This window comes from Microcaecilia unicolor, chromosome 4 (genome assembly GCF_901765095.1).
Source record: "Microcaecilia unicolor chromosome 4, aMicUni1.1, whole genome shotgun sequence".
Lineage (NCBI taxonomy): Eukaryota > Metazoa > Chordata > Amphibia > Gymnophiona > Siphonopidae > Microcaecilia > Microcaecilia unicolor.
In genome coordinates, this window is record NC_044034.1 from 15,035,850 (window position 1) to 15,061,395 (window position 25,546).

The following is a 25,546-nucleotide window of genomic DNA, read 5'->3' on the forward strand; positions in this document are numbered from 1 at the left end:
GCTGCGATTAAAATGAAGCATAAATTCCCAGGGACTCCCAGTGGAAAGTGAATGTGGGATCAGCACATGTCCCCTTTAGCTGGCTATATATCAGCTATCAGCATTACTGCATTGTATTATAATACAAATACATTTTCACGTGACAGGCAGTTTGAAATACATCCAAACTACTCTTCCACTCTCAAGGTGCAGATCTGAAAAAATTAATAAGTTAGCAGATCCTGGTTTCACTGCAAACTCTAGATATGAAGTAGAGTTCATGATAATACAACTCACAGGATTCCAAGTATTTTATGCTACACTATTTTAAATTAAAATGTCCACTTTATTAATCTTTGACTGGCCCCAAAATTTCCAGGTTTAAGACTGGCCCAAAAGTCCAGTAACAATCTAACAGGGTAAAATGCTGGTGACCCAAATCTTACCATTTGGGTTAATATTCACAGTCCTTCTGTGGGGAGGTGATAACAATGTCACCTCCTCTCTCCAGATAACATCAGTCAACCTTTGGCAAATGAGACTGTTTCTTCTTCTTTACCCAAGAATCAACTCAGCATTTCTTGCCTTTACTGTGCTTAAAAAGTCTGACTTCAGAATTACTTTATAGAACACCAAAATAATTGATAAAATTCAATGACTTGAGATGGCGGAGGACTAGAAATACATTAGATACCAAGGATCTTCCATTCAGGTAACGTAAAACCTTCCCTTCTGTGTTTTCGCAATGAAAAAAAAAAAAGTAAAGGTCTATTTTTTTCATTTTCTTCTCTCTCTGTCCTTTTCTGTTTCTGTATTTGAGAGTGCTCGCCTCACTCCTTTTCATCCTTCTCTCAAGCACAACTGTCTGCCTAGATTTCAGCCCGGTGGACTCTGACAGAGCACAACAAACAACAAATCTCTCATGGCTGAGTGTAGGATGCACTCCCCAAAGAGCTACTTCCTAGGCTAAAATTTGGGACAGCATTAAGGCCTCCGTTTTACAAACCTCCTGACCCGTAAAATGAACATCTGAAGAGATCCAACCCACTTCAGAAAACAACAAGCACTGGGGCTGGCTCAGGTAATATTTGGCTTATTCCCACATTCCCACTCCTGTGCACATTGGAGGTAATTTCATATAGCATTTTCCATATGTTATATTTAATCTTTTATTGATTTTCACTTAATTACATAGAGATGATATTACATCAAAATGCTTTGGAAATTCACAACATTCAATATAACACAGTAAAAAGAAAAAAAATTCAAATATATTTTTGTCCACAATAGAGGGATCCAAGAATAGGAAACAAATCCAAGTATCAAGTACATAGCAGAAATAAAAATTATATTAATAATTCAAATTGACCAGAAGGATTTTAGGATCATGCAGCCTAGACAGTACATTAACTGGAAGATACCATTTCAGGTCCCTCACATTCTCTCTAGCAGTAATAAATTCTTGTAATCTTTTGGGACAAGAAAAAAGGTAATGAACTCCATGTAGAGAAATCATACACTTACAAGGAAATTTAACAACAAAAGTTCCCCCAAGTGAAAGAATTTTTGGTTTAAAAACCATCAATTCCTTCCTCCTGGCTTGAGTCTCTCTAGCTAGATCTGGGAAGATCTGAAGTTTAGCTCCCATAAAGATAGCATTCATTTTTCGGAAGTACGCAATATCAAATTTTTATCCGACTCCAGTGCAAAAGTAACAAGCAATGTTGCTCGATCTGAAATTTCAGATCTTTCAAGAAAATCAGTTAAATTCAATTCTTGCGGAGGTTCTGGTATTCCATTTGTTGATCGCATGAATTTTATAAGATATTGTGTTCTAGTCACAGGAGGGTGACTTTCTAACGGAATATCTAGAATCTCCTGGAAATATTTTTTCAAAAGTTCAATAGCTGAAATAAATGAAGAAAACGGAAAATTCAAAAACCTAAGATTATTCCTTCTAAGCTGATTTTCAGTATATTCCAATTTCCGAGCCTGGATTTTATTTTCCTTCATTACAGACACCACTGTAGTTTGTAAAGATTTTTTTATTTATTGTATTTGTACCCCACATTTTCCCACCTTTTTGCAGGCTCAATGTGGCTTACAGGAGTATAGATATGATAACGTCGTTACATGATTTAAAAACAGTCGATCACAAGCAGAGGTGAAAAGATTCAGATGGAAGGTGTTAGGTAAGGTCGTGTGAGAGGTGTTTTTTGGTGTACTTGGGTAGTTTAAGGAATGATTTGTTTCATTGAGGGTGACTTTTGTAGGCTTTGTTGAAGAGATGTGTTTTCAGAGCTTTGCGAAAGCTGGTTAGATTGGTCATGGTTTTCAGGGCCATGGGTAGTGCGTTCCAAGACTGTGTGCTTTTGTACGCAAAGGTAGTAGCATAAGCCTGTTTGTATTTCATTCCTTTACAGCTGGGGAAGTTCAGATTGAGGAATTTGCGGCCCGATCTTTTGGCATTTCTGGGCGGTAAGTCCACTAGGTTTAACATATAGAGTGGGGCATCTGCGTGAATGATTTTGTGTACAGTCGTGCAGATCTTGAACTCAATTCGTTCCTTGAGCGGGAGCCAGTGCAGTTTTTCTCTTAGGGGCTTTGCACTTTCGTATTTAGGTATTTTAACTCAGAATCAAAAGTTTCCAATTTGGCAGTATGAGTTTCAACCTTAGTGGATATCTGTACATTAGTAGATTTTATTTGACTTATTTCAGTTTGAGCATAATTAAATATCTGCTGTACAGACGCGTTGTGTGAATCAGAGAGAAGCCACAGAGCCCAGAATGCGGGGGGGGGGGGGGGGGGGGGGGGGAGAGAAAAGCCAGAGTGGAAAAACTACAGATCCCAGAATGCATTGCGGGAGGGAGGAGGCAGGTGTGTAGAGAACACAGATTTCAGACTGCCTGGAAGAATAGGAGAGATGAGGACAAACGAGTACCTGAGCTGCAGGACAGGAAAGGAGAGGGGGCTGATTGGGAGATGGAATCAGCTGAGGAGAGGGTGGAACACCTGAGGGAGGGGGTGGAGAATGAGGGGATGGAATGGGAGGAGTTGGAGCAGGTATGAGGAGAAGGTGTGGAAGAGGAAGTGGCTGGGGAAGAAGAGTGACTTCTAGAGGAGCCCAAAAGTATCAGAGAAGAATAATAGTCAGGAGAGATCCGGCGGGTGGTTGTCAAGAGGTAAAGTGTTGAAAAAATGAGGGTGGTGGATCTTTAAAGCCTGGCTAAGCTGTGCTGTGTAAAAAGCCTAGCTAAGCTGAACTGTTTGGAGGCCTTGCTGAAGAGGGCGGTGTTTGAAAGCTGGGCTAGCTGAACTTTGGGGAGAAAGCCTGGCTAAGCTGGGCTGTGTTTAAAGCCTAGCTAAGTTGAACTGTTTTGAGGCCTTGCTGAAGAGGGCGGTGTGGGAAAGCCTGGCTAGCCGAACTGTGGTTAAAGCCTGACTAGCTGAATTTTGTTGGAAAGCCTGGCTAGCCGAACTGTGTTTGAAGCCTGGCTAGCAGAACTGTGGTTAAAGCCTGACTAGCTGAATTTTGTTGGAAAGCCTGGCTAGCCGAACTGTGTTTGAAGCCTGGCTAGCAGAACTGTGGTTAAAGCCTGACTAGCTGAATTTTGTTGGAAAGCCTGGCTAGCCGAACTGAGTTTGAAGCCGGGCTAGCAGAACTGTGTTTAAAGCCTGACTAGCTGAACTTTGTTTAAAAGACTGGCAAGCTGAACTGGGTTGCACCGCCTTGCTAGCGGAACTGTGTGGCAGTGAGAGCGAACTGCACTGACGAGTGTGGAGTCGGAAGCAGACAGCACGGATAAGGGAGAGAGACAATTACGTGGCCGAGAGAAGCAGCTGACAGCGTTTACCCCTTGGATGGCCTCCCAGAGAGTGTCCATAGTGACTTTTTCTGGTTTTAACGAACCTCTTCCTAACCCAGGAGAAAACTCTCCATGGATTATTCCTAGAGGTAAGTAATCCCCCTTCTGTTGTTATAGTACCTGGGGTAGAGGCGAGGGCTGGTCCTCCCACAGCCGTCGGAAAGTCGCCAACTCTGGATGCTCCCTCATACGGCCCTCTCTCAGCTCCGCTAATCCTTCCAGATTGCGGAGGGGTCAAACCGACTAGGGGGCTCAATGTAGCTCCCTCTGTACTGTGCTCCAAAGATGGTGTTGTGCAGCTTCTAGAAGCTTGAACCGGCGTTCCCGGTGGGCGGATTCCATAGCTTTCCAACGTGGGTTGCGACATGGTGGGCACCTTAACTGCGCTCGAGGAGGTAGGAGCCACAGTTTTGCCTTTTCTCTTCCCCATTACTCCCGGGGAGCGCTCTGTATCGCCAGCCCTCAGTGGAAAACTTCTGGAGCTCTCGCACACACGTCTGGTCAGGTGGCCATCTTGGATCCCTCTCATTTTCCATATGTTAAAACATTTTTTCCACACGGCGATGTACACGTAAAAGATAGTGCTTATATTTTTATCATCATCTGCACATAGGCATTCCCTGGGACAGAGTTTATACAGAAATGTTATGGACACATATACTTTTTAAATATATGTATAAACCTCTGCCACTTAAATCTAAGCCCTTCTTAGTGGAATCTCTTGGAAGCAAGTAAGACCCGTGATACACTGTACACATGGTGGAATGGGGGGGGGGGGGGGGGTAGAGTCGGGCTGCCCTAAATGTAACCAACAGAGATAAACTTATTTTCGTGCTATCTGGATGTGTCCTAAAATAAAAACTTTTGGGGGACGGATCAGGGGCTTCTTATCTTATATATTGGCCCGCAACATCCAAGGGACAGTGGAACAATTACTACTAGATAAGCCGGGCACGTTTCGGCCCCTTGCTAGATACGGCATTCTTTTATGTCGGAAGCTTAGCTTGGTGGCCAAAAAAGTAATCTTGCAATATTGGACGTCATCAGACACCCCGGCATTTTGGCATTGGCGAAATCAGGTTCATATGCTGGCCACTTGGGAGGCTAAGGAGGCTAGAGGCTCCCATAAACGTAAACAATTATTTTTGAAGCTTTGGAATCCTTACCTGCAAATACTGAGTCCGCAGGGCCAAAGCCTCCTTATTAATAACTTATAAGGTTTGGAAAAGGTAGGCCTTGTCTTGCAGGGTCACTCAATGCTGTAGGAATTGGGGAGTTATACTGGGTTACTTAGGTGGGTTGGTAGAAGGGAGGGAGAAGGGGGGAGGAAATGGGGGGGGGGGGGTGATCCACAGGGCGGGTTACAAGGGACAGGTTGGGGATGTGTAATTAGTATTGACATAAGGAGTGGAAGAGGGGAGGGGGGAGTGGAAGAGGGGAGGGGTGATTGGAGAAGGGGAAGGGTCAGAGGACCTTTTAACAGGATTGATAATAGTTCTAGGTACAGAATCGGGGAGCTAAAAGTTAAGGGGATGGTATCTTGTTCATGTTGGATTCCAATTGTATATTTTGCAATTTTCATCAATATAGATAGTTGAACCACAGACTAAAACCATGAGGGTGGGGTGGGAATGGGATTGGGTAGGGTGGGGAGAAAGCGAATGCTACATACCTGTAGAAGGTATTCTCCGAGGACAGCAGGCTGATTGTTCTCACTGATGGGTGACGTCCACGGCAGCCCCTCCAATCGGAACACTTTACTAGCAAAGGCCTTTGCTAGTCCTCGCGCGCTCATGCGCACCGCGCATGCGCGGCCGTCTTCCCGCCCGAACCGGCTCGTGTTCGTCAGTCCCGTATGTAGCAAGACAAAACAAGGGAAGACACAACTCCAAAGGGGAGGCGGGCGGGTTTGTGAGAACAATCAGCCTGCTGTCCTCGGAGAATACCTTCTACAGGTATGTAGCATTCGCTTTCTCCGAGGACAAGCAGGCTGCTTGTTCTCACTGATGGGGTATCCCTAGCCCCCAGGCTCACTCAAAACAACAACCATGGTCAATTGGACCTCGCAACGGCGAGGACATAACTGAGATTGACCTAAAAAATTTACCAACTAACTGAGAGTGCAGCCTGGAACAGAACAAACAGGGCCCTCGGGGGGTGGAGTTGGATCCTAAAGCCCAAACAGGTTCTGAAGAACTGACTGCCCGAACCGACTGTCGTGTCGGGTATCCTGCTGCAGGCAGTAATGAGATGTGAATGTGTGGACAGATGACCACGTCGCAGCTTTGCAAATTTCTTCAATAGAGGCTGACTTCAAGTGGGCTACCGACGCTGCCATGGCTCTAACATTATGAGCCGTGACATGACCCTCAAGAGCCAGCCCAGCCTGGGCGTAAGTGAAGGAAATGCAATCTGCTAGCCAATTGGATATGGTGCGTTTCCCCACAGCCACTCCCCTCCTATTGGGATCAAAAGAAACAAACAATTGGGCGGACTGTCTGTTGGGCTGTGTCCGCTCCAGATAGAAGGCCAATGCTCTCTTGCAGTCCAATGTGTGCAGCTGACGTTCAGCAGGGCAGGAATGAGGACGGGGAAAGAATGTTGGCAAGACAATTGACTGGTTCAGATGGAACTCCGACACGACCTTTGGCAGGAACTTAGGGTGAGTGCGGAGGACTACTCTGTTATGATGAAATTTGGTGTAAGGGGCCTGGGCTACCAGGGCCTGAAGCTCACTGACTCTACGAGCTGAAGTAACTGCCACCAAGAAAATGACCTTCCAGGTCAAGTACTTCAGATGGCAGGAATTCAGTGGCTCAAAAGGAGGTTTCATCAGCTGGGTGAGAACGAGACATTGAGATCCCATGACACTGTAGGAGGCTTGACAGGGGGCTTTGACAAAAGCAAACCTCTCATAAAGCGAACAACTAAAGGCTGTCCCGAGATCGGCTTACCTTCCACACGGTAATGGTATGCACTGATTGCACTAAGGTGAACCCTTACAGAGTTGGTCTTGAGACCGGACTCAGACAAGTGCAGAAAGTATTCAAGCAGGGTCTGTGTAGGACAAGAGCGAGGATCTAGGGCCTTGCTGTCACACCAGACGGCAAACCTCCTCCATAGAAAGAAGTAACTCTTCTTAGTGGAATCTTTCCTGGAAGCAAGCAAGACGCGGGAGACACCCTCTGACAGACCCAAAGAGGCAAAGTCTACGCTCTCAACATCCAGGCCGTGAGAGCCAGGGACCGGAGGTTGGGATGCAGAAGCGCCCCTTCGTCCTGTGTGATGAGGGTCGGAAAACACTCCAATCTCCACGGTTCTTCGGAGGACAACTCCAGAAGAAGAGGGAACCAGATCTGACGCGGCCAAAAAGGAGCAATCAGAATCATGATGCCTCGGTCGTGCTTGAGTTTCAACAAAGTCTTCCCCACCAGAGGTATGGGAGGAAAAGCATACAGCAGGCCATCCCCCCAATCCAGGAGGAAGGCATCCGATGCCAGTCTGCCGTGGGCCTGAAGCCTGGAACAGAACTGAGGGACTTTGTGGTTGGCTCGAGATGCGAAGAGGTCTACCAAGGGGGTGCCCCACACCTGGAAGATCTGTCGCACTACCCTGGAATTGAGCGACCACTCGTGAGGTTGCATAATCCTGCTCAACCTGTCGGCCAGACTGTTGTTTACGCCTGCCAGATATGTGGCTTGGAGCACCATGCCGTGACGGCGAGCCCAGAGCCACCTGCTGACGGCTTCCTGACACAGGGGGCGAGATCCGGTGCCCCCCTGCTTGTTGACGTAGTACATGGCAACCTGGTTGTCTGTCTGAATTTGAATAATTTGGTGGGACAGCCGATCTCTGAAAGCCTTCAGAGCGTTCCAGATCGCTCGTAACTCCAGAAGATTGATCTGCAGATCGCGTTCCTGGAGGGACCAGCTTCCTTGGGTGTGAAGCCCATCGACATGAGCTCCCCATCCCAGGAGAGACGCATCCGTGGTCAGCACTTTTTGTGGCTGAGGAATTTGGAAAAGACGTCCCAGAGTCAAATTGGACCAAATCGTCCACCAATACAGGGATTTGAGAAAACTCGTGGACAGGTGGATCACGTCTTCTAGATCCCCAGCAGCCTGAAACCACTGGGAAGCTAGGGTCCATTGAGCAGATCTCATGTGAAGGCGGGCCATGGGAGTCACATGGACTGTGGAGGCCATGTGGCCCAGCAATCTCAACATCTGCCGAGCTGTGATCTGCTGTGACGCTCGCACCCGCGAGACGAGGGACAACAAGTTGTTGGCTCTCGCCTCTGGGAGATAGGCGCGAGCCGTCCGAGAATCCAGCAGAGCTCCTATGAATTCGAGTTTCTGCACTGGGAGAAGATGGGACTTTGGATAATTTATCACAAACCCCAGTAGCTCCAGGAGGCGAATAGTCATCTGCATGGACTGCAGGGCTCCTGCCTCGGATGTGTTCTTCACCAGCCAATCGTCGAGATATGGGAACACGTGCACCCCCAGCCTGCGAAGTGCCGCTGCTACTACAGCCAAGCACTTTGTGAACACCCTGGGCGCAGAGGCGAGCCCAAAGGGTAGCACACAGTACTGGAAGTGACGTGTGCCCAGCTGAAATCGCAGATACTGTCTGTGAGCTGGCAGTATCGGGATGTGTGTGTAGGCATCCTTTAAGTCCAGAGAGCATAGCCAATCATTTTCCTGAAGCATGGGAAGAAGGGTGCCCAGGGAGAGCATCCTGAACTTTTCTTTGACCAGATATTTGTTCAGGGCCCTTAGGTCTAGGATGGGACGCATCCCCCCTGTTTTCTTTTCCACAAGGAAGTACCTGGAATAGAATCCCAGCCCTTCTTGCCCGGATGGCACGGGCTCGACCGCATTGGCGCTGAGAAGGGCGGAGAGTTCCTCTGCAAGTACCTGCTTGTGCTGGAAGCTGTAAGATTGAGCTCCCGGTGGACAATTTGGAGGTTTTGAGGCCAAATTGAGGGTGTATCCTTGCCGGACTATTTGGAGAACCCACTGATCGGAGGTTATGAGAGGCCACCTTTGGTGAAAAGCTTTCAACCTCCCTCCGACTGGCAGGTCGCCCGGCACTGACACTTGGATGTCGGCTATGCTCTGCTGGAGCCAGTCAAAAGCTCGCCCCTTGCTTTTGCTGGGGAGCCGAGGGGCCTTGCTGAGGCGCACGCTGCTGACGAGAGCGAGCGCGCTGGGGCTTAGCCTGGGCCGCAGGCTGTCGAGAAGGAGGATTGTACCTACGCTTGCCAGAAGAGTAGGGAACAGTCTTCCTTCCCCCGAAAAATCTTCTACCTGTAGAGGTAGATGCTGAAGGCTACCGGCGGGAGAACTTGTCGAATGCGGTGTCCCGCTGGTGGAGCTGCTCTACCACCTGTTCGACCTTCTCTCCAAAAATATTATCCGCACGGCAAGGCGAGTCCGCAATCCGCTGCTGGATTCTATTCTCCAGGTCGGAGGCACGCAGCCATGAGAGTCTGCGCATCACCACACCTTGAGCAGCGGCCCTGGACGCAACATCAAAGGTGTCATACACCCCTCTGGCCAGGAATTTTCTGCACGCCTTCAGCTGCCTGACCACCTCCTGAAAAGGCTTGGCTTGCTCAGGGGGGAGCGCATCAACCAAGCCCGCCAACTGCCGCACATTGTTCCGCATGTGTATGCTCGTGTAGAGCTGGTAGGACTGAATTTTGGCCACGAGCATAGAAGAATGGTAGGCCTTCCTCACAAAGGAGTCTAAGGTTCTAGAGTCCTTGCCCGGGGGCGCCGAAGCATGCTCCCTAGAACTCTTAGCCTTCTTTAGGGCCAAATCCACAACTCCAGAGTCATGAGGCAACTGAGTGCGCATCAGCTCTGGGTCCCCATGGATCCAGTACTGGGACTCGATCTTCTTGGGAATGTGGGGATTAGTTAGAGGCTTGGTCCAGTTCGCCAGCAATGTCTTTTTGAGGACATGATGCATGGGTACTGTGGACGCTTCCTTAGGTGGAGAAGGATAGTCCAGGAGCTCAAACATTTCAGCCCTGGGCTCGTCCTCCACAACCACCGGGAAGGGGATGGCCGTAGACATCTCCCGGACAAAGGAAGCAAAAGACAGACCCTCTCCTGAGAGGCAGCTTTCTCCTCCCGAGAGAGTGGGATCGGAAGGAAGACTTTCAGACTCCTCGTCAGAGAAATATCTGGGGTCTTCTTCCTCTTCCCACGAGGCCTCACCCTCGGTGTCAGACACAAGTTCACAAACCTGTGTCTGCAACCTCGCCCGACTCGACTCCGTGGAGCCACGTCCACAATGGGGGCGTCGAGAGGTAGACTCCCTCGCCCGCATCGGCGAAGCTCCCTCCGCCGACGTAGTCGGGGAGCCTTCCTGGGAGGCGACGGCAGCCGGTACCGCATGCGGCACCGACGCCGGAGACCTCACCTCGGGCGATGGACCAGCCGGCGCCACACTCGACGGTACCGGTGGCGCAAGCACCGCCGGTACCGGAGGGGTAGGGCGCAACAGCTCTCCCAGAATCTCTGGGAGAACGGCCCGGAGGCTCTCGTTCAGAGTGGCTGCAGAGAAAGGCATGGATGTAGATGCAGGCGTCGACGTCAGAACCTGTTCCGGGCGTGGAGGCTGTTCCGGGCTGTCCAGAGTGGAGCGCATCGACACCTCTTGGACAGAGGGTGAGCGGTCCTCTCGGTGCCGATGCCTACTGGGTGCCGACTCCCTCGGCGACCCAGAGCTCTCGGTGCCGACACGGGAAGGAGACCGGTGACGATGCTTCTTCGACTTCTTGGGACGAAGCAAGTCACCGGATCTTCCCGGCACCGATGAGGAGGACGTAGAATCCAACCATCACTTCCTCGGGGCCGAGGCCGAAGGAGGTCGGTCTCGGGGGGGGCTGTACCGCAGGAGCCCTCAGGGTAGGGGGAGACCCACCCGAAGGCTCACCGCCACCAGCAGGGGAATGGACAGCCCTCACCTGCACTCCGGACGAAGCACCACCGTCCGACATCAGCCGACGAGGTCCCGGTACCACCGACGTCAATGCAGCTGTCCGATGTCTCAGCGCCAATGCAGAGGGCCGATGCCTCGATGCGCTCGATGCACTGGCGGCCGAGGATGAAGCTCTGGACACTGAAGACGTTGATGCACTCGATACCCCCGGTGCCGATGCCGACGAAGAGCCCGAGAACAAAACGTTCCACTGGGCCAATCTCGTTACCTGAGTCCGCTTTTGCAAAAGGGAACACAGACTACAGGCCTGCGGGCGGTGCCCAGCCCCCAAGCACTGAAGACACGACGCGTGCCTGTCAGTGAGCGAGATGACCCGGGCGCACTGGGTGCACTTCTTGAAGCCGCTGGGAGACTTCGATGTCATGGGCGGAAAAATCACGCCGGCGAGATCAAAAGTCGAAATGGCGGAAAAGGCATCCGAAAAACAAGGGGAAGAAAACTTCGACCCGAGGCCTAAAAGCGGCCTACCCCGACGACGAAAGAAAACTTACCGGGGCGAAAAAGCTGGAAATAGCGGGGGGAAAATAGACTGAAGAGTCTCTTTCCACACACAGAATGGATTTTTTTTTTTTTTTTTTTTTAAACAACACGAAGAACGCGCGAGGTCGACTTTGCGGGGCACGACACGGCGAAAACACGACCGTACCGAGCGCGGACAAAAGAAGACTGACGAACACGAGCCGGTTCGGGCGGGAAGACGGCCGTGCATGCGCGGTGCGCATGAGCGCGCGAGGACTAGCAAAGGCCTTTGCTAGTAAAGTGTTCCGATTGGAGGGGCTGCCGTGGACGTCACCCATCAGTGAGAACAAGCAGCCTGCTTGTCCTCGGAGAAAACCTGTTAAAACTTGGATGATAGCACTATTGCATTGTTCTTATTCAGTTTCATTAGATTGTGGTGTTTGCCATTTTTGCATTTTGTGCCTATTTTAATTCTGTTGAATCACCAATAAAACTGTTGAAACATGGTTTAGTGGGACAGAATCAGTATGGAATCAGCCAAGGGAAGTCTTGCCTCATCAATGTGCTTCATGTAAAGGTGAAAAGGTGAGCTGGTTGATCTAGATTTTCAGAAAGTTTTTGACAAAGTTCCTCATGAGAAAATTAAAGAGCCATGGGATAGGAGACAATGTTCTGATGTGGATTAGGAATTGGTTACTGGACGAAACAGTGGGTTTCTGTGGCGAAACAGTGCATTTCTGTGCCTATGAACTGTATTTTTTGCTGATATGTTTCTCTCCTTGGCCAGGTGGTGATTGTTTTCTTTAAAGCTGTACCAGAAGTGACAGGCTTTTTTTTTTCCTTTTTCCTGCCTGTGAGATAATTAGTCTTAGTTTGGAAGAAGAGGGGGGAAGACCTCTCTTCTGAGAGTTATATTCTGTAACTGGTGAGCAGTTATATTTCCTATACTTTCCAGACACTATTCAGGTAGTGATAAAATGTTTCGAGAGTTTTCCTATTTCAGTTACCTTTTATTCTGTGCTATTTTTCCCATCTGTTTTATAGTTCACTGTTCAATATTTTATGAAAATAAACGCAATTGTTTATTCGCTCTGCTTGTCTGAACTGACTAAGAATCCTGGTGGTTTGTGGTTTGGGTCTGTGGATGCTTTCTGGGAACTGTGGGATGCCTGGGAGCGTGGCCTCCAATAACCTAGAAATCACTCGGGATCATCTGAAAGAGGGAAACCCGCACAGAGGCGGTTGAAGAAGGGTGCTAGTGTAGAGTATAAGCGGCAGGTGTAGGTGGACCTGAGATATGCTGGGGACAGACCCTCAAGGTGGCCACACGGTTCGCCCCAGGCAGGCGAGTAGGTGTTTCGTGACAATAGGGTTAAATGGTCATTTTTCTCAATGGTAGAGGATGAACAGTGGAGTGCTGTAGGAATCTGTCCTGGCACCAGTGCTATTTAGCATATTTATAAATGATTTGGAAATTGGAAAAAGTGAGGGGATTAAAACTGCAGATGACACAAAGCTAATCAAAGTTATTAAAACACATGTAGACTATGAAAAATTGCAGGAAGACCTTAGGAAATTGGAAGGCTGGGCATCCAAATGGCAGATGAAATTTAAAGTGGACAAATGCAAAGTGATGCACCTTGGGAAGAATAATCCGAATCGCAGTTACCTGATGCTAGGGTCCACACCTTGGGAGTCAGCACTCAAGAAAAATGATCTAGGTGTCATTGTAGACAATACGCTGAAATCTTCTGCCAGTGTGCATCAGCAGCAGTCAAAAAGAGAAAACAGGATGCTAGGAATTATTAGGAAAGGGATGGCAATTAAGATCAAGAATACTATCCAGCTTATTTTCGAAAGAGAAAGACGCCCATATTTTGACCCAAATCGGGAGATGGGTGTCCGTTTCCCGTGGACGCCCAAATCGGTATAATCGAAACCCGATTTTTGGTGTCCTCAACTACAGTCTGTCACGGAGACGAACAAAGGTCACGGGGGCGTGTCGGAGGCGTGGCGAAGGTGAGACTGGGGCGTGGTTATCGGCCGAGGAGAGATGGGCGTCTTTAGCTGATAATCGAAAAAAGAAGGGTGTTTATGACGAGAATTTGGTCCGCTTTATTTGGACCCTTTTTTTCAAGTCCAAGTCCCAAAAAAGTGCCCCAACTGACCAGATGAACACCGGAGGGAATCGGGGATCACCTCCCCTGACTCCCCCAGTGGTCACTAACCCCCTCCCACCAAAAAAAAAAACACTTTACAAACTTTTTTTCCCAGCCTGTATGCCAGCCTCAAATGCCATACCCACCTCCATGACAGCAGAATGTGTTCTATCCTCTGACAGCCTTTCCCTGGTTCTGATGTGGGTCTCGGGTGAGAGTGACACCTTTTCTGTTAAGGACACTGCAGAGTCACATCAGCAATGCATTGTGGTGGGTGTAGGGTATTGGGCTCCGTGATTCCACTAGCTTTTGTTAAATGCTCACGATGTTGGTAGTTGGTAGGCTCTACTCCCATGGTGCTTTCCCCTCTGCTTACTGGGTCAGAGTGTGCCCTGTTTTGTTTCCGGTAGTCCATGAAGTAGTGGCCATTTGTGTAAGACACTTTTAGATCCCTTTCATGTGTTAGCCACATTACAGTACTTAGTTCTTACCTTGAATGTTGCTGAAAGAGGGCATTGTACACCATTCTGCCAGCTCGGACCTTCTGCTAATCTCAGTACCAGCGACACTCGTTGCCAGTGGGGCACAACCTTTGATCTGCAGTTAACTGTGAGTAAAGGTGCTTATTCAAATAAAGGACGTTTTCAGCGAGATTAGTCTTCAGGTGTGAACTGCTGTGCCAAGGTTATACTGCAGCAACAAGTCCTGTCCCTGGAGCACTTTAAGTGGGTACTTCAGTGCACTTCAGGCAGGCAGACCCATCCCCCCCCCACCCGTAACAGTTGTGGTGGTAAATGGGAGGCCTTTAAAACCACTGTACCCACATGTAGTTGCCCCCTTCACCCCTAAGAGCTATGGTAGTGTTGTACATTTGTCCCTCCCACGACCAAATGGCTTGGATTGAGAAGTTTCTGAGCTGGGCGTTTTTAGTTTCCATTATCGCTAAAAAATAAAACCGCCCATCTCAGAAAGGACCAAATCCATGGCATTTGGTCCGTCCAAACCGTATTTTCGAAACGAAAGATGGACGCCCATCTTTTTCGAAAATACGGTCTGTCCTGCCTCTTCATATACCCATTTTCGGACATAGACGCCCATTGAGATGGGCGTTCGCATTCGATTATGCCCCTCCATGCCTCTGTATTGCTCCATGGTCCGACCTGACATTGAGTATTGTGTTCAATTCTGGTTGTCGTATCTCAAAAAAGATACAGCGGAATTAGAAAAGGTTCAAAGAAAAGCAAACAAAATGATAAAGGAGATGGAACTCCTCTTATATGAGGAAAGGCTAAAGAGGTTAGGGCTCATCAGAATGGAAACGAGACAGCTGTGAGGAGATACATGATTGAGGTCTACAAAATCTCGAATATTGCAGAACGAGTAGAAGTGAATCAATTTTTTACTCTTTCAAAAAATACAAACACTAAGGCAGTGGTTCCCAAGCCTTGTCCTGGAGGCATCCCAGCTAGTCAGGTTTTTCAAGATATCCACAATGAATATTCATGAGAGAGATTTGCATGCACTGGCTAGATGGACCATTGGTCTGACCCAGTGTGTCTATTGTTATGTTCCTGGGACCGATATTTACACCATGGGAGGCAGCCCAGCTAACTCCCGTGGTCGGCGGTGAGCCCAGATATTCAGTGCTAGGCCATTTCCGGTGACTGGCATTGAATATTCAATAAACTTAGCTGGATAAGTCAATATTCAGCGCTGGCTGGCTAAGTTCATAGCGGCCAAAGATAGGCCTACTATTTATGCAGTATGATTTGGCTGCAAAACTTTGCAGGCCAGCATTTGAATATTTGCAGCTAGCTGGCTATATCACGCAATATAGCCGGATAGATACTATATGCTGTCCACGAATATTCAGCGGGAGATAGCCAGCTATCCCCCGCTGAATATTTGTGGATAGCTGGTTAATTCCTATTAACCGGCCAGGAGTCATTCCTGGATGGTTAAATAGCGCTGAATATCGAGCAATTAATTTCTGCTTGAGTAATTTAATAGTCATACCTTTTCTTCGCATTCTTTAAGTAGCTTTTTGACCTCGCCTTCTCGGGCATAGTCTACTGGAGTGTGCCCCATCTCATTCACCTGCAGGGGGTTGGCACCTGGTCCAGGACAAAAAATACACAAAAGGTCAGAGTTCAATACAAGGGACAGGGAAAGCATTAAGTAAACTTGTGCCCTTCCTCCCACCCTCTCTTCTGACCCCTGCCACATGCGCCATGCAGCAATAGAAACTGGGATCACAAAAACACAATACAGAACCAGCGACGGCATGCAAGAGATGTCAGAACAAGAACAAAAGAGAAGGTCAGACGTGACAGGGCTGAGGAGGAAAAAAATCTGAAGTGAGCCTGAAAGCATACGTGAAGGTCAAGCAAAATCCATTCACTTAAAAGCAATTGCTGGAAAGGTTTCCGACCACACAGAACAGATCATCTATGGTTAATGCATTTCAAAACAGAGGAAACGCCTAATCCATGCCAGAGAGGGGCCATGAAAAAACCCCCCCAAAAACCACTGATTGTATTTTGTAAGGCCTGTTCTGCTTTTGATTGTTTAATAAAAGAATGGCAAGATCATGATCCAGGCAAAGGCTGAATTCTTACAGTGATCTCTAGTCGTTCTATTTTTCTGTTTCTCTCCAAATGTTAGTTGTATGTAGTTATGATTATTATTTCTTGGAGAGTCAAATGGTAACTAAAAACCTTACTTCACCTTAACTGAATATTTCACAAGTTTTCCTTATTACTACTATAGTTATTTATGATAAATTAGTTTCTCTGTTGCCCTTGGCATTACCATCTTGGAACGAGTACCATATATCTAAGGATGCAAAAGGCTTGTATTTAGCTGGCCTGGCCTGTTTTCTTTCAGTTAGGGCCAGTGGCTAATCAGTAATGTAAATGCTGGTGATTCTCTGGTTACTGGCCTCTGCTACAAGAAACCACCCTCTCTATTCACTGCCAAGAAAACCCATTATCCTTCTCTTTACTCTTGGACCCTTGTCGCCGTCACAGTGCAGTGACCAGTCCCAGGCCTGCCAGCAAATCCAGCAGCAGCAGTCAGCTCCTATTCCATTCCTAAGCCCTGTGGCAGGCCTGCCCCCTCTTGCCTTTGGTAGAGAAGGGGGTTAGGATGGGGCAGGACCTGGAAGCAGAGCTCAGACCTCTCCTGTCTACTTTCCTAGAATGACAGTGGTATGCTTTCACCATCACTCCTAGGATCAGGCCCTGTTGCTTAGAAAAAGGTCCATAAGCAACAGAGGAAGGGGTGGACGCGAACTGGGGTGGGTGGGGGGAGGAACACAGATCAGGTTGTAGGTAGGGCTTTGGAGGTAGAAGGGTTGGTTGGGCTTTTTTTTTTTTTAATTTGTTTGCTTATACGTGTTTCAAAGTTGACATACCTACATATATCTTACATAGTAAAATAACAGCAGATAAACAAGATAAACCCATAGCATAAGGTATGATGCGATATTGATTTGCCCTTGCCATTTTCAGGGTACAGAACGTAGAAGTCTGCCTAGCACTGGCTTATCTGTCCAGTCATGATCAGGGCACAGACCATACACATCTGCTCAGCATTGGATTTGCTTCCCAATTACTGGTGTTGCCAAGTAAACCACCTTTAAGCATGTTTGGTTCCATGCCTTCTATACAGGATTCCTTTGTATTTATCCCACTCATTTTTAAATTCTGTTACTGTTTCATCTCCACCACCTCTTGCAGGAGGGCGTTTCAGGTATCTACCACTCTCTCTATGAAAAACATACTTCAACATTATTCCTGAGTCCCCCCCCCCCCCCCCCCCTGCAATCTAAATTCATGTTCTGTAGCTCTACCACCTTCCTGTCTCTGGAAAAGGTTTGTTTGTAGATTAATACCTTTCAAATATTTGAATGTCTATCATATCACCCCTGTCTTTCCTTTCCTCCAAGGTCTACATGCTCGCCATCAAGTCTCTTCCCTTACATCTAGTGGTGCATACCCCCCTACCATTTTCATTGCTTTTCTCTGGACCGACTCAAGACTTTTTATGTCCTTAGCAAGATACGGCTTCTTAAAACTGAACAGAATACTTCAAGTGTGGCCTCACCAATGACTTGTACAGGGGCATCAATAACTCCTTTCTTCTGCTAATTATACCCTTCTCTATGCAGCCCAGCATCCCTTCTGGTTGTAGCCAGTGCCTTGTAGCATTGTTTCATCACCTTGAGATCCTCAGACACCATCACCCCAAGGTCCCTCTCCTGAGCCATGCTTATCAATCTCTCTCCTTTTACCTGGTAAATCTCCTTTGGATTTCTGCACCCCACACTTCTTGGCATTAAATTTTAACTCTATTTGAATGGATTTACCACCACCCCACGGTTTGTTTACACTAGAGACAGGAATTTAGGTGAGATGTTGTCTAAAAGGAATGACACTAAAGTGGAGGATTTAGAGAAGGTGCATGCTATATGTGGGAACTGTGTATATTTCAGTTGAAAGTGAATACAGACTAACACCTCTCAAGTTGTATATGGTATACAGTGCCCATGTGGTAAATGGTATTTTGGGCACACCAAACGTAGGATTAAACATAGAACAGCAGAGCATCTGAGTAATCTACGCAATCATAAAACAGAAGCTCCCCTGGTTAGTCACTGGGATCAATATCACTACACAGAACAAGAACTGCTTTTTGTAGTATTGCTCAAAGTTAATTTGATGAGAGGGGGGAAATACCGCAGTGATACTGTTGAGGAAGGAACAGCAGTTTATTTTTAATTGGCGGATTGCGACCCCCTCGTGGTCTGAATAAAGAAACGAGTGGCTGACCCCGATTTAAATTTTCCGGCTCAGGGCAGGGGGTGTGACTTGCATAGCAATAGACGTGCATGCGTTGGCGTCTTTCTGAGGCACCTGTGAAGGAGGGTCGGATCGCATTGCAGGTAGCCGTCAAGCATTGTTTAAGAAGCAATGAGACTGAGGGTTATAATAGCTAAATGTGAGAGGCTGACAGACGTTTTTTGATATTTTTTAAATCTAAGTTTTGATTTTTAGTATATAATGTTTTGTTTTCAGTTTAAGTTCTCCTGAGGACGCTGAATGAGGCGAAACATGGATGCCATGTAGAGAACAACATTGGGAGTTCATACCCGAAGGAGGAAACAAAAAGAAATTTTGAGCACACGGGATTATTGGGACACATTTTATAGATCGTGTAGGGACTTTCTCTGAATTTGAAATTTCGCACGGGCAGATACAGCTCGGGAGCACCATCCCTACAGATAAGTGACTTTGTTGAGTTGTTTATTGTCATGAGACATTGTATTATATTAAGAGTCATGCGGAAGGCAGGGTGGACTTAGTGCAATGATAGTTGGAGGAGTGCATTTTCGAGGAGTTGGATCCTACACGGATTAATGCATAATGCACTTGGTCTGAGCACTTTCAATATATGTATTTATTTATTTGTGTTAGTATTGTAAGGACTAAATTTTAACTGCCAGACCATTGACCATTATTCTAATTTTTGGAGATCTTTTCTCATGGTTTCTACTCCCTCTAGGGTATCCACTCTATTGGCTATCTTTGTGTCATCAGGAAAAGGCAAACTAGGGCCTTCTGAATGTATAACTTATCTATAGCAGGTGTTCTCCGCTGCAATAGTGTGATGTGGGAACAAAAATTCATCCCCATTCCCTACCTGCAACCAAAAATGTTTTCCCATCCCCACCCCATCCCCGCAGTCAAGCAGACTAACTCCATCCCCTCACCAACCCCACATTCTCCATCCCCGTCCCCTCACCATCCGACCACTCTTAATTTTTTCCCCCCTGTATCTCCCCACTCAAAGCTTTGAAAATTGACCCCAGCATAGTTAAAATCATCCATATATAATACTAATAATAGTACTAACATAAAAAAAATTAAAAGTCACAGCAAAATACAATACAAATGAGAGATCTGCCTGAAACAAAATATTATTTTGACTTTTAAAACCACTTGTCCCTGAAACATGAACAAAACACAATACTCCATTTGTGTAACTAAAATGTAAACTCCTGCAAAACACATGAGGTGAAGATGTGACTCCATGTACCCCAATGAAAGAAGAGTTTAATTTTACTTCCATTTGATTATAATATATTCTATCTCTATAACACCAGGCTTCCCAAAGAAGATTACAACAAATCTTCCTCAGTGAAGAAGAAGCAATGGTGGAAGATGTGGGAGAGATACCGGTGCCAGAAATGGTATTCAATGCTGATGAGTCAGAGAAACTGATTCAAATCTCTGTAAACCTGGAAGATGTAAATAGGGCAATTTGACAAAGCACCTGGACTGGCTGGTATACATCCCAGAGTATTGACAGAATTGAAAAATGAGCTTGCATAACTATTGTTAGTCAGTGGCGTTCCTAGGGTGGCTGACACCCGGGGTGGATCGCAGATGTGCGACCCCCCCCCCCCCCCCCGGCGAAAGGACACCCCCTCCGGGTGCATTTTTACCTGCTGGGGGGGGGAGGGCTGCGCGCCTGTCGGCTACGCTCGTTCCATGCTCCCTCTGCCCCGGAACAGGAAGTAACCTGTTCCGGGGCAGAGGGAGCACTAAACGTGCGGAGCTGACAGGCGCGCGCCCCCCCCCCCCAGTTGCGTGCACCCAGGGCAGACCGCCCCCACCGCCCCCCCTTGGTACGCCACTGTTGTTAGTAATATGTAATTTATCTTTAAAATCAAGCATGGCACTGAAAGATTGGAGGGTGGCCAATGTAACGCTGATTTTTAAAAAGGGTTCCAGAGGCGATCGGGAAATTACAGACCGGTAAGCCTGACGTCGATGCCAGACAAAATGGTAGAGACTATTATAAAGAACAAAATTATAAGCATAGATTAATGAAACAAACCCAACACAGATTTTGTGAAGGGAAATCTTGCCTCACCAATCTACTACATTTCTTTGAAGGGGTGGATAAAGGTGAGCCGGTCGATATTGTGTATCTGGATTTTCAAAAGACATTTGGAGGATACCTAGGCATCTCTGATTCCCTCCAATAAAATACCTCCTGAAGGGGATGCTGAGCAAGGAGTGGGCCTGGAGAGCAATTTACATGTGTCAGAGTGCTGCTTGAAAAGAGTAGCAGCTTCTTGCACCTTTTCACCAAAAAAAGGTTATCTCGATGGAATGAAACATTTGCCAGCTTCTCCTGCACCTCTGGCTAGTGTTCAGAGGCCCATAGCCAAGTGAGTCTGCAGACACCATTGTGCAGGCTCAGGATGCTGTATTGAAAATATCATAGGCTGCTCTGACCATGCATTTCTCATTCTCTTGCTCTTTGGCTACCAATTGATAAGACTGTCGGCCTTCTCCTGGGAAAGAGTGTCAGCAAACTCCACCACACTGTGTCTGATGTTCTATAAGTACGTGCTAATGAAGGTTTGATTAGAAGTTATGCAGGTTGTAAGTACAGCATACTGGAAGAACTTTTTCCCAAAAGATTCCAAAGTCCTTGCTCCCTCCCCAGGGACGTCGAAGAGTAAGCCTTCACAATCTTGGCTCATTTGGAGCAGATTCAACCACCATGAAATGGTGAGAAGCTAAACTTCTCGAATCCTGGACTCTATACATGTCGAGCAGGGACTGTCTCTTCATGTTCAAGTGTATAGTGCTGCGTACATCTAGTAGCGCTATAGAAATGGTAAGTAGTAGTAGTATACATAGATTAAACCTTGTTCAATTGCTGTACACTGGGGGAGGGGGAAGAGTTTTAAACATTTTCATCTGTACTTAAGGATTCTGTGCATGAGCGTTGTCACAACTTCCTGAAGGGGGGGGGGGGGGGGGGGCATCCAACTGTAGGATTCCCTGTTTTTCTGCCCTGTGCCCATCTTCAGTTTCCAACTGAAATGGGATGGATACGGCCATCTTCCTAACAAAATCAAATGAAGAGCTCCTCTGGGAGAAATTCTCATCTTTCGTATAGTCAGGGGGGATCTGATGGAAAAATATGTGGATCCCTCCTCTGAGAAAGCCTTTGGATCTTCTCCTGACACCCGTAGGAGTATTCAAAACAGGGGCGTAGCCAGACACCCAATTTTGGGTGGGCCTGGGCCCAGGATGGGTGGGCAGAATAACTTTGCCCTGTCCCACAAGTGATTTGGTCTCTCCCTCTCTCGCCTACATGCCATTAGGTCTCTCAAACATCCTCCCTCCCTCGCATGCAGCAACTAATACACACTACTCATGTTGGCCCCACAGCCTTCCCTCTGATGCAACTTCCTGTTTCCGCATAGGTGGGAATACATCAGAGGGAGGGCTGTGGGGCTGGTGCGAATAGTATGTATCAGTCGTTGCTCGCTGCAGGTGAAGGTCTGCTATTTACAAGGTACGCAGGAGGTTCAGTTGTTGGGAGTTTTTGGCTGGTGAGGCTTAGGGATCCCTGCCAGCCACATCATAGGTGTGTTGCTACTGGGTGGGCCTGAGCCCAAAGTGGGTGGGCCTGGGCCCATCCAGGCCCACCCTTGGCTACGCCACTGGTTCAAAATCTGACTCATAAAAGTACTCAGCAGGTGATGTCTGAGTCTCTGCCTATTTTGAACAACTGACTTACAGAATGATAGAGATAACTTCTCATCAAACCACGATACTTGATAAACTCTTGAGCCATGAGCTGAAGAAAGCTTTGAAAGCACATAAAACTGAGACTGGCTAGGTCCCATACAACAGGGACAAGCTAGAAAATGCGCACATGTGCAATGCAATGTTTTAAAATGTTTTAGATGCCACGGTCTATAGTTGGTAACTACCTGTTTAGGTAACTTTGGGTCTTTAGGAAGAGCTGGTGTTATTATTTCTGCCATATTTTTAGGAAAGATTCCTTCAGATAACTGATGTTTAATCCATGAGAAGAAATTTAGTTGAGAAAACCTTGGAGCTACTTCCGTTATGCATGGAGGATAAATGTCGAATATACAGAAAGAAGAAACATGTTTTTGAAATAAATTAGAACATGTACTCCATGAAATAACCTTAAATTCCATCCATACTCAACTGCCTTATAATGGGGTCATAAGTTAGTTCTTTATAAGTATCTGTATAAGTTGAAAAACCAGTTCTCAGCTTTTGGACCTTCTCTTGGAAATACAAAGATAATTGATCTACTGCGGGATATCCTTTCTTTTCAAAAGTAGTAAAAGATTCTGATCTAAGTAATGAATTAGCAATAAGAAATAATTGCTTAGGTGTTTCTACAATTTTTTTGAATCAGAATAGTACTAATTGTGTATCGCAGCCCTCCAATTCTTTCTAGCTGTTTCAGATTTATCCTTATTCCATTTCCGCTCTAGTCTCCTTCATTCATGGTTTAATTTTAGTAATTCGGAAGAGAACCATTTATCACTTTTCCGCTAATATTTAGTTTTAGATCGAATAGGTGCTATCTCTTATCCAAAACCTCACAACTAACTTTTGGCCATTCATTTTCCATATCTAGATTTTTTTTCCTTCAGGTAATGGCAATGAACCAGAATCCCGAAAGATTTTGGGTTCAGTTCTCCCCCTTGTTAAAAAAAAAGAATGTGAATGAGTGTGATTCACTTTTTTGATAGTGCTGCCAATTCAATTTAAAGGAACATCAGTAATGATCAGACCATAAGTACTTTTCCCATAATACTTCAGACAACCCAATACTTGGCCGTCTTCAAATCTAAGCTAAAAGCCCACCTTTTTGATGCTGCTTTTAACTCCTAACCCTTATTCACTTGTTCAGAACCCTTATTTTATCATCCTCACTTTAATATTCCCTTATCTCTTGTTTGTCCTGTTTGTCTGTCCTAATTAGATTATAAGCTCTGTCGAGCAGGGACTGTCTCTTCATGTTCAAGTGTACAGTGCTGTGTACATCTAGTAGCGCTATAGAAATAATAAGTAGTAGTCCCATACAACAGGGACAAGCTAGAAGATGCGCACATTTGCAATGCAATGTTTTAAAAAGTTATAGAATACAAGCTGGTAAGCATTCCATCGAAGATCTTATCCTGCTTGCCCTCAAAAATAAAAACCAACACGTATCTTGCTGTACAGAAAAGTCTGGTCTGCAGGGATCTCAAACCCTCCTGGAGCAAACTGCCTCTTGGAAAGCGAGTGCACGCTATATAGAAAGTTGATCTAGGACTTTCATTTCTGTGTGTATTAAATGTTGTTATTCCCCGTAATGATGACATCTTTCGGGTTTTCAGATCAGTCGATAATGGCTATCCAATATTAGCCTAATCCCCGGTTAATGGCTTTGACGAGTTGACTAATTGCTGCAATAATTGATAGAGCCTGACTTGTAATGTCGATCGATCTCGCCTGGAGAACAAGGAGCAATAAAATATTACACTTTAATAAATAACAGTGTCATGCAGCTTGCTAACTGTGCAGTGGCTATTTCAGAAGTGCTCTGGTCTGACCTCCTTCCCCTCCTCCGCAGATGGTCTGGGGAGCAAAGCCTTTCGGCCAAAGCAGTCTTGGCAGCCTATTGTGTGCATGCCGAGAGGGTTACAACCTTTGGACCCCAAAGAGTGTAAGCAATTTGTCACCTCCCACTATCTGTCCCTTATCTAGGGATCGGCACCTGGGCAAACACCCCAGGCTGTGAAAGCAATCCCCCCCCCTCCTCATATTAACAGACTGTGGCTTATAATATTTGATAAATAGCAAGCTAGTTTACTTCCAGCATCAGTGCTGCAATGTACGAGGAGCAGCTGTAGAAGGTCACTCATTGGGGAAATATATTTCTGTCAGTGGTATTGAAAAAAGTTTAGTGGAGTGACAGGCCTCAATTTTTCAAATGTTATTAACTCCATCCTCTTAACAATTTGTCTTGAATTCCTTTGGATTCTGGATAACTTGTCAATAGGTTTTACAAGGGCACAGCACAGAACCTGCCACTGCTGTACACTTCCCTGCAGAGCCGCTTATTCATGCCAGAAGATTCAATAGCATTTCAAGGAACCATCACCGAATATTCAACTGCCTATAATGACTGTACGCAGGAGAAAAAGAGATTGTAAAAATGTTCCTGCTACTATTTCTTCCACCTCCTCTCGCACTGCTGCTGCCACTCTTTGAAAAAAACAAGGTGTCCTTTTCACAATCTCATCAGTGTTTTACACAAACTGGGGAATTCTATAAATAGCATCTACAGTTAGCTGTTAATTAGGCACCAACTTTTGTCGCAGAAATGCGTTCTAATGGATACAAGACACCAAAACGGGGCTGAAACAGATGCACTTACACATCAAGTAATAGGATAGCGTTTAACCATGAGAGGGACATGGGCAGGTCAGGGGTGTTCCATAAAATTGCGCGCAATTTTATAGAATACTACAGATGTGCACCCAACATGCACGCCAGGATTTACACCAGGTTTCAGCTGGTATAAGTCCTCTGGTGCAGAATTTGGCACTTAATACTATTCTATAAAAAGCACTCATTCCGGAATATCCTTTAGAGAACAGCAATGGATGCCAGTTACTGAATCTACCACTACGCAGCAATTTTACACAACATCCTAGGTGTGTAATTTTCATGCGACACGGACTGACGCTCTGATCAGCTGTATACCGTATTGGAGAGTTGCAGATATGCAGACATATTAAGTGGCATGCAATAGGCATGTGACATATGTATTTGCCCCCCCCCCCCCCCCCCCATCTCCAGCTCACATGCCAAAGTACCCTTCCCTCCAGCAGTGACTTCTCCTCCTCCTCTCCCATCCCCAGTTTGGCTTCTTTCTCCCACTGCCCTCCTCCCTCCCCCCCCCCCCCCCCCCCCCCCCGAATCTGGCATCTCTCACTCGATCCTCAGGGGTGCTGGTAGTAGCAGCCGCACTGCTGGAAAAGCAGGCTGCCTGTGAACAGTCTGTGGGGCCTTCTCTCTTCTAGTCCGGCCCCTTCTGGAAAAATGAAGTTGAATCAGAGGTGGGATAAGCAAAGAGAAGGCCCCATGGACTGCCCACAGGCAGCCTGCTTTCAACACTTCAGCAGCTGCTGCCGGCACCAGTGAGAATTGAAGGTAAGTA

The 25,546-nt window shown here is 46.7% G+C and overlaps 1 protein-coding gene across 1 annotated transcript in view; it reads right to left on the reverse strand.

The window, feature by feature from the left end:
* Positions 1–25,546, reverse strand: part of CLPB (ClpB homolog, mitochondrial AAA ATPase chaperonin) — a 266,010-nt gene that overhangs the window by 81,035 nt on the left and 159,429 nt on the right. Inside the window, exon 6 of the mRNA XM_030199980.1 lies at positions 15,500–15,597. Within this exon, the coding sequence (XP_030055840.1) occupies positions 15,500–15,597 (98 nt within the window). The remainder of the gene's footprint in view (positions 1–15,499; positions 15,598–25,546) is intronic.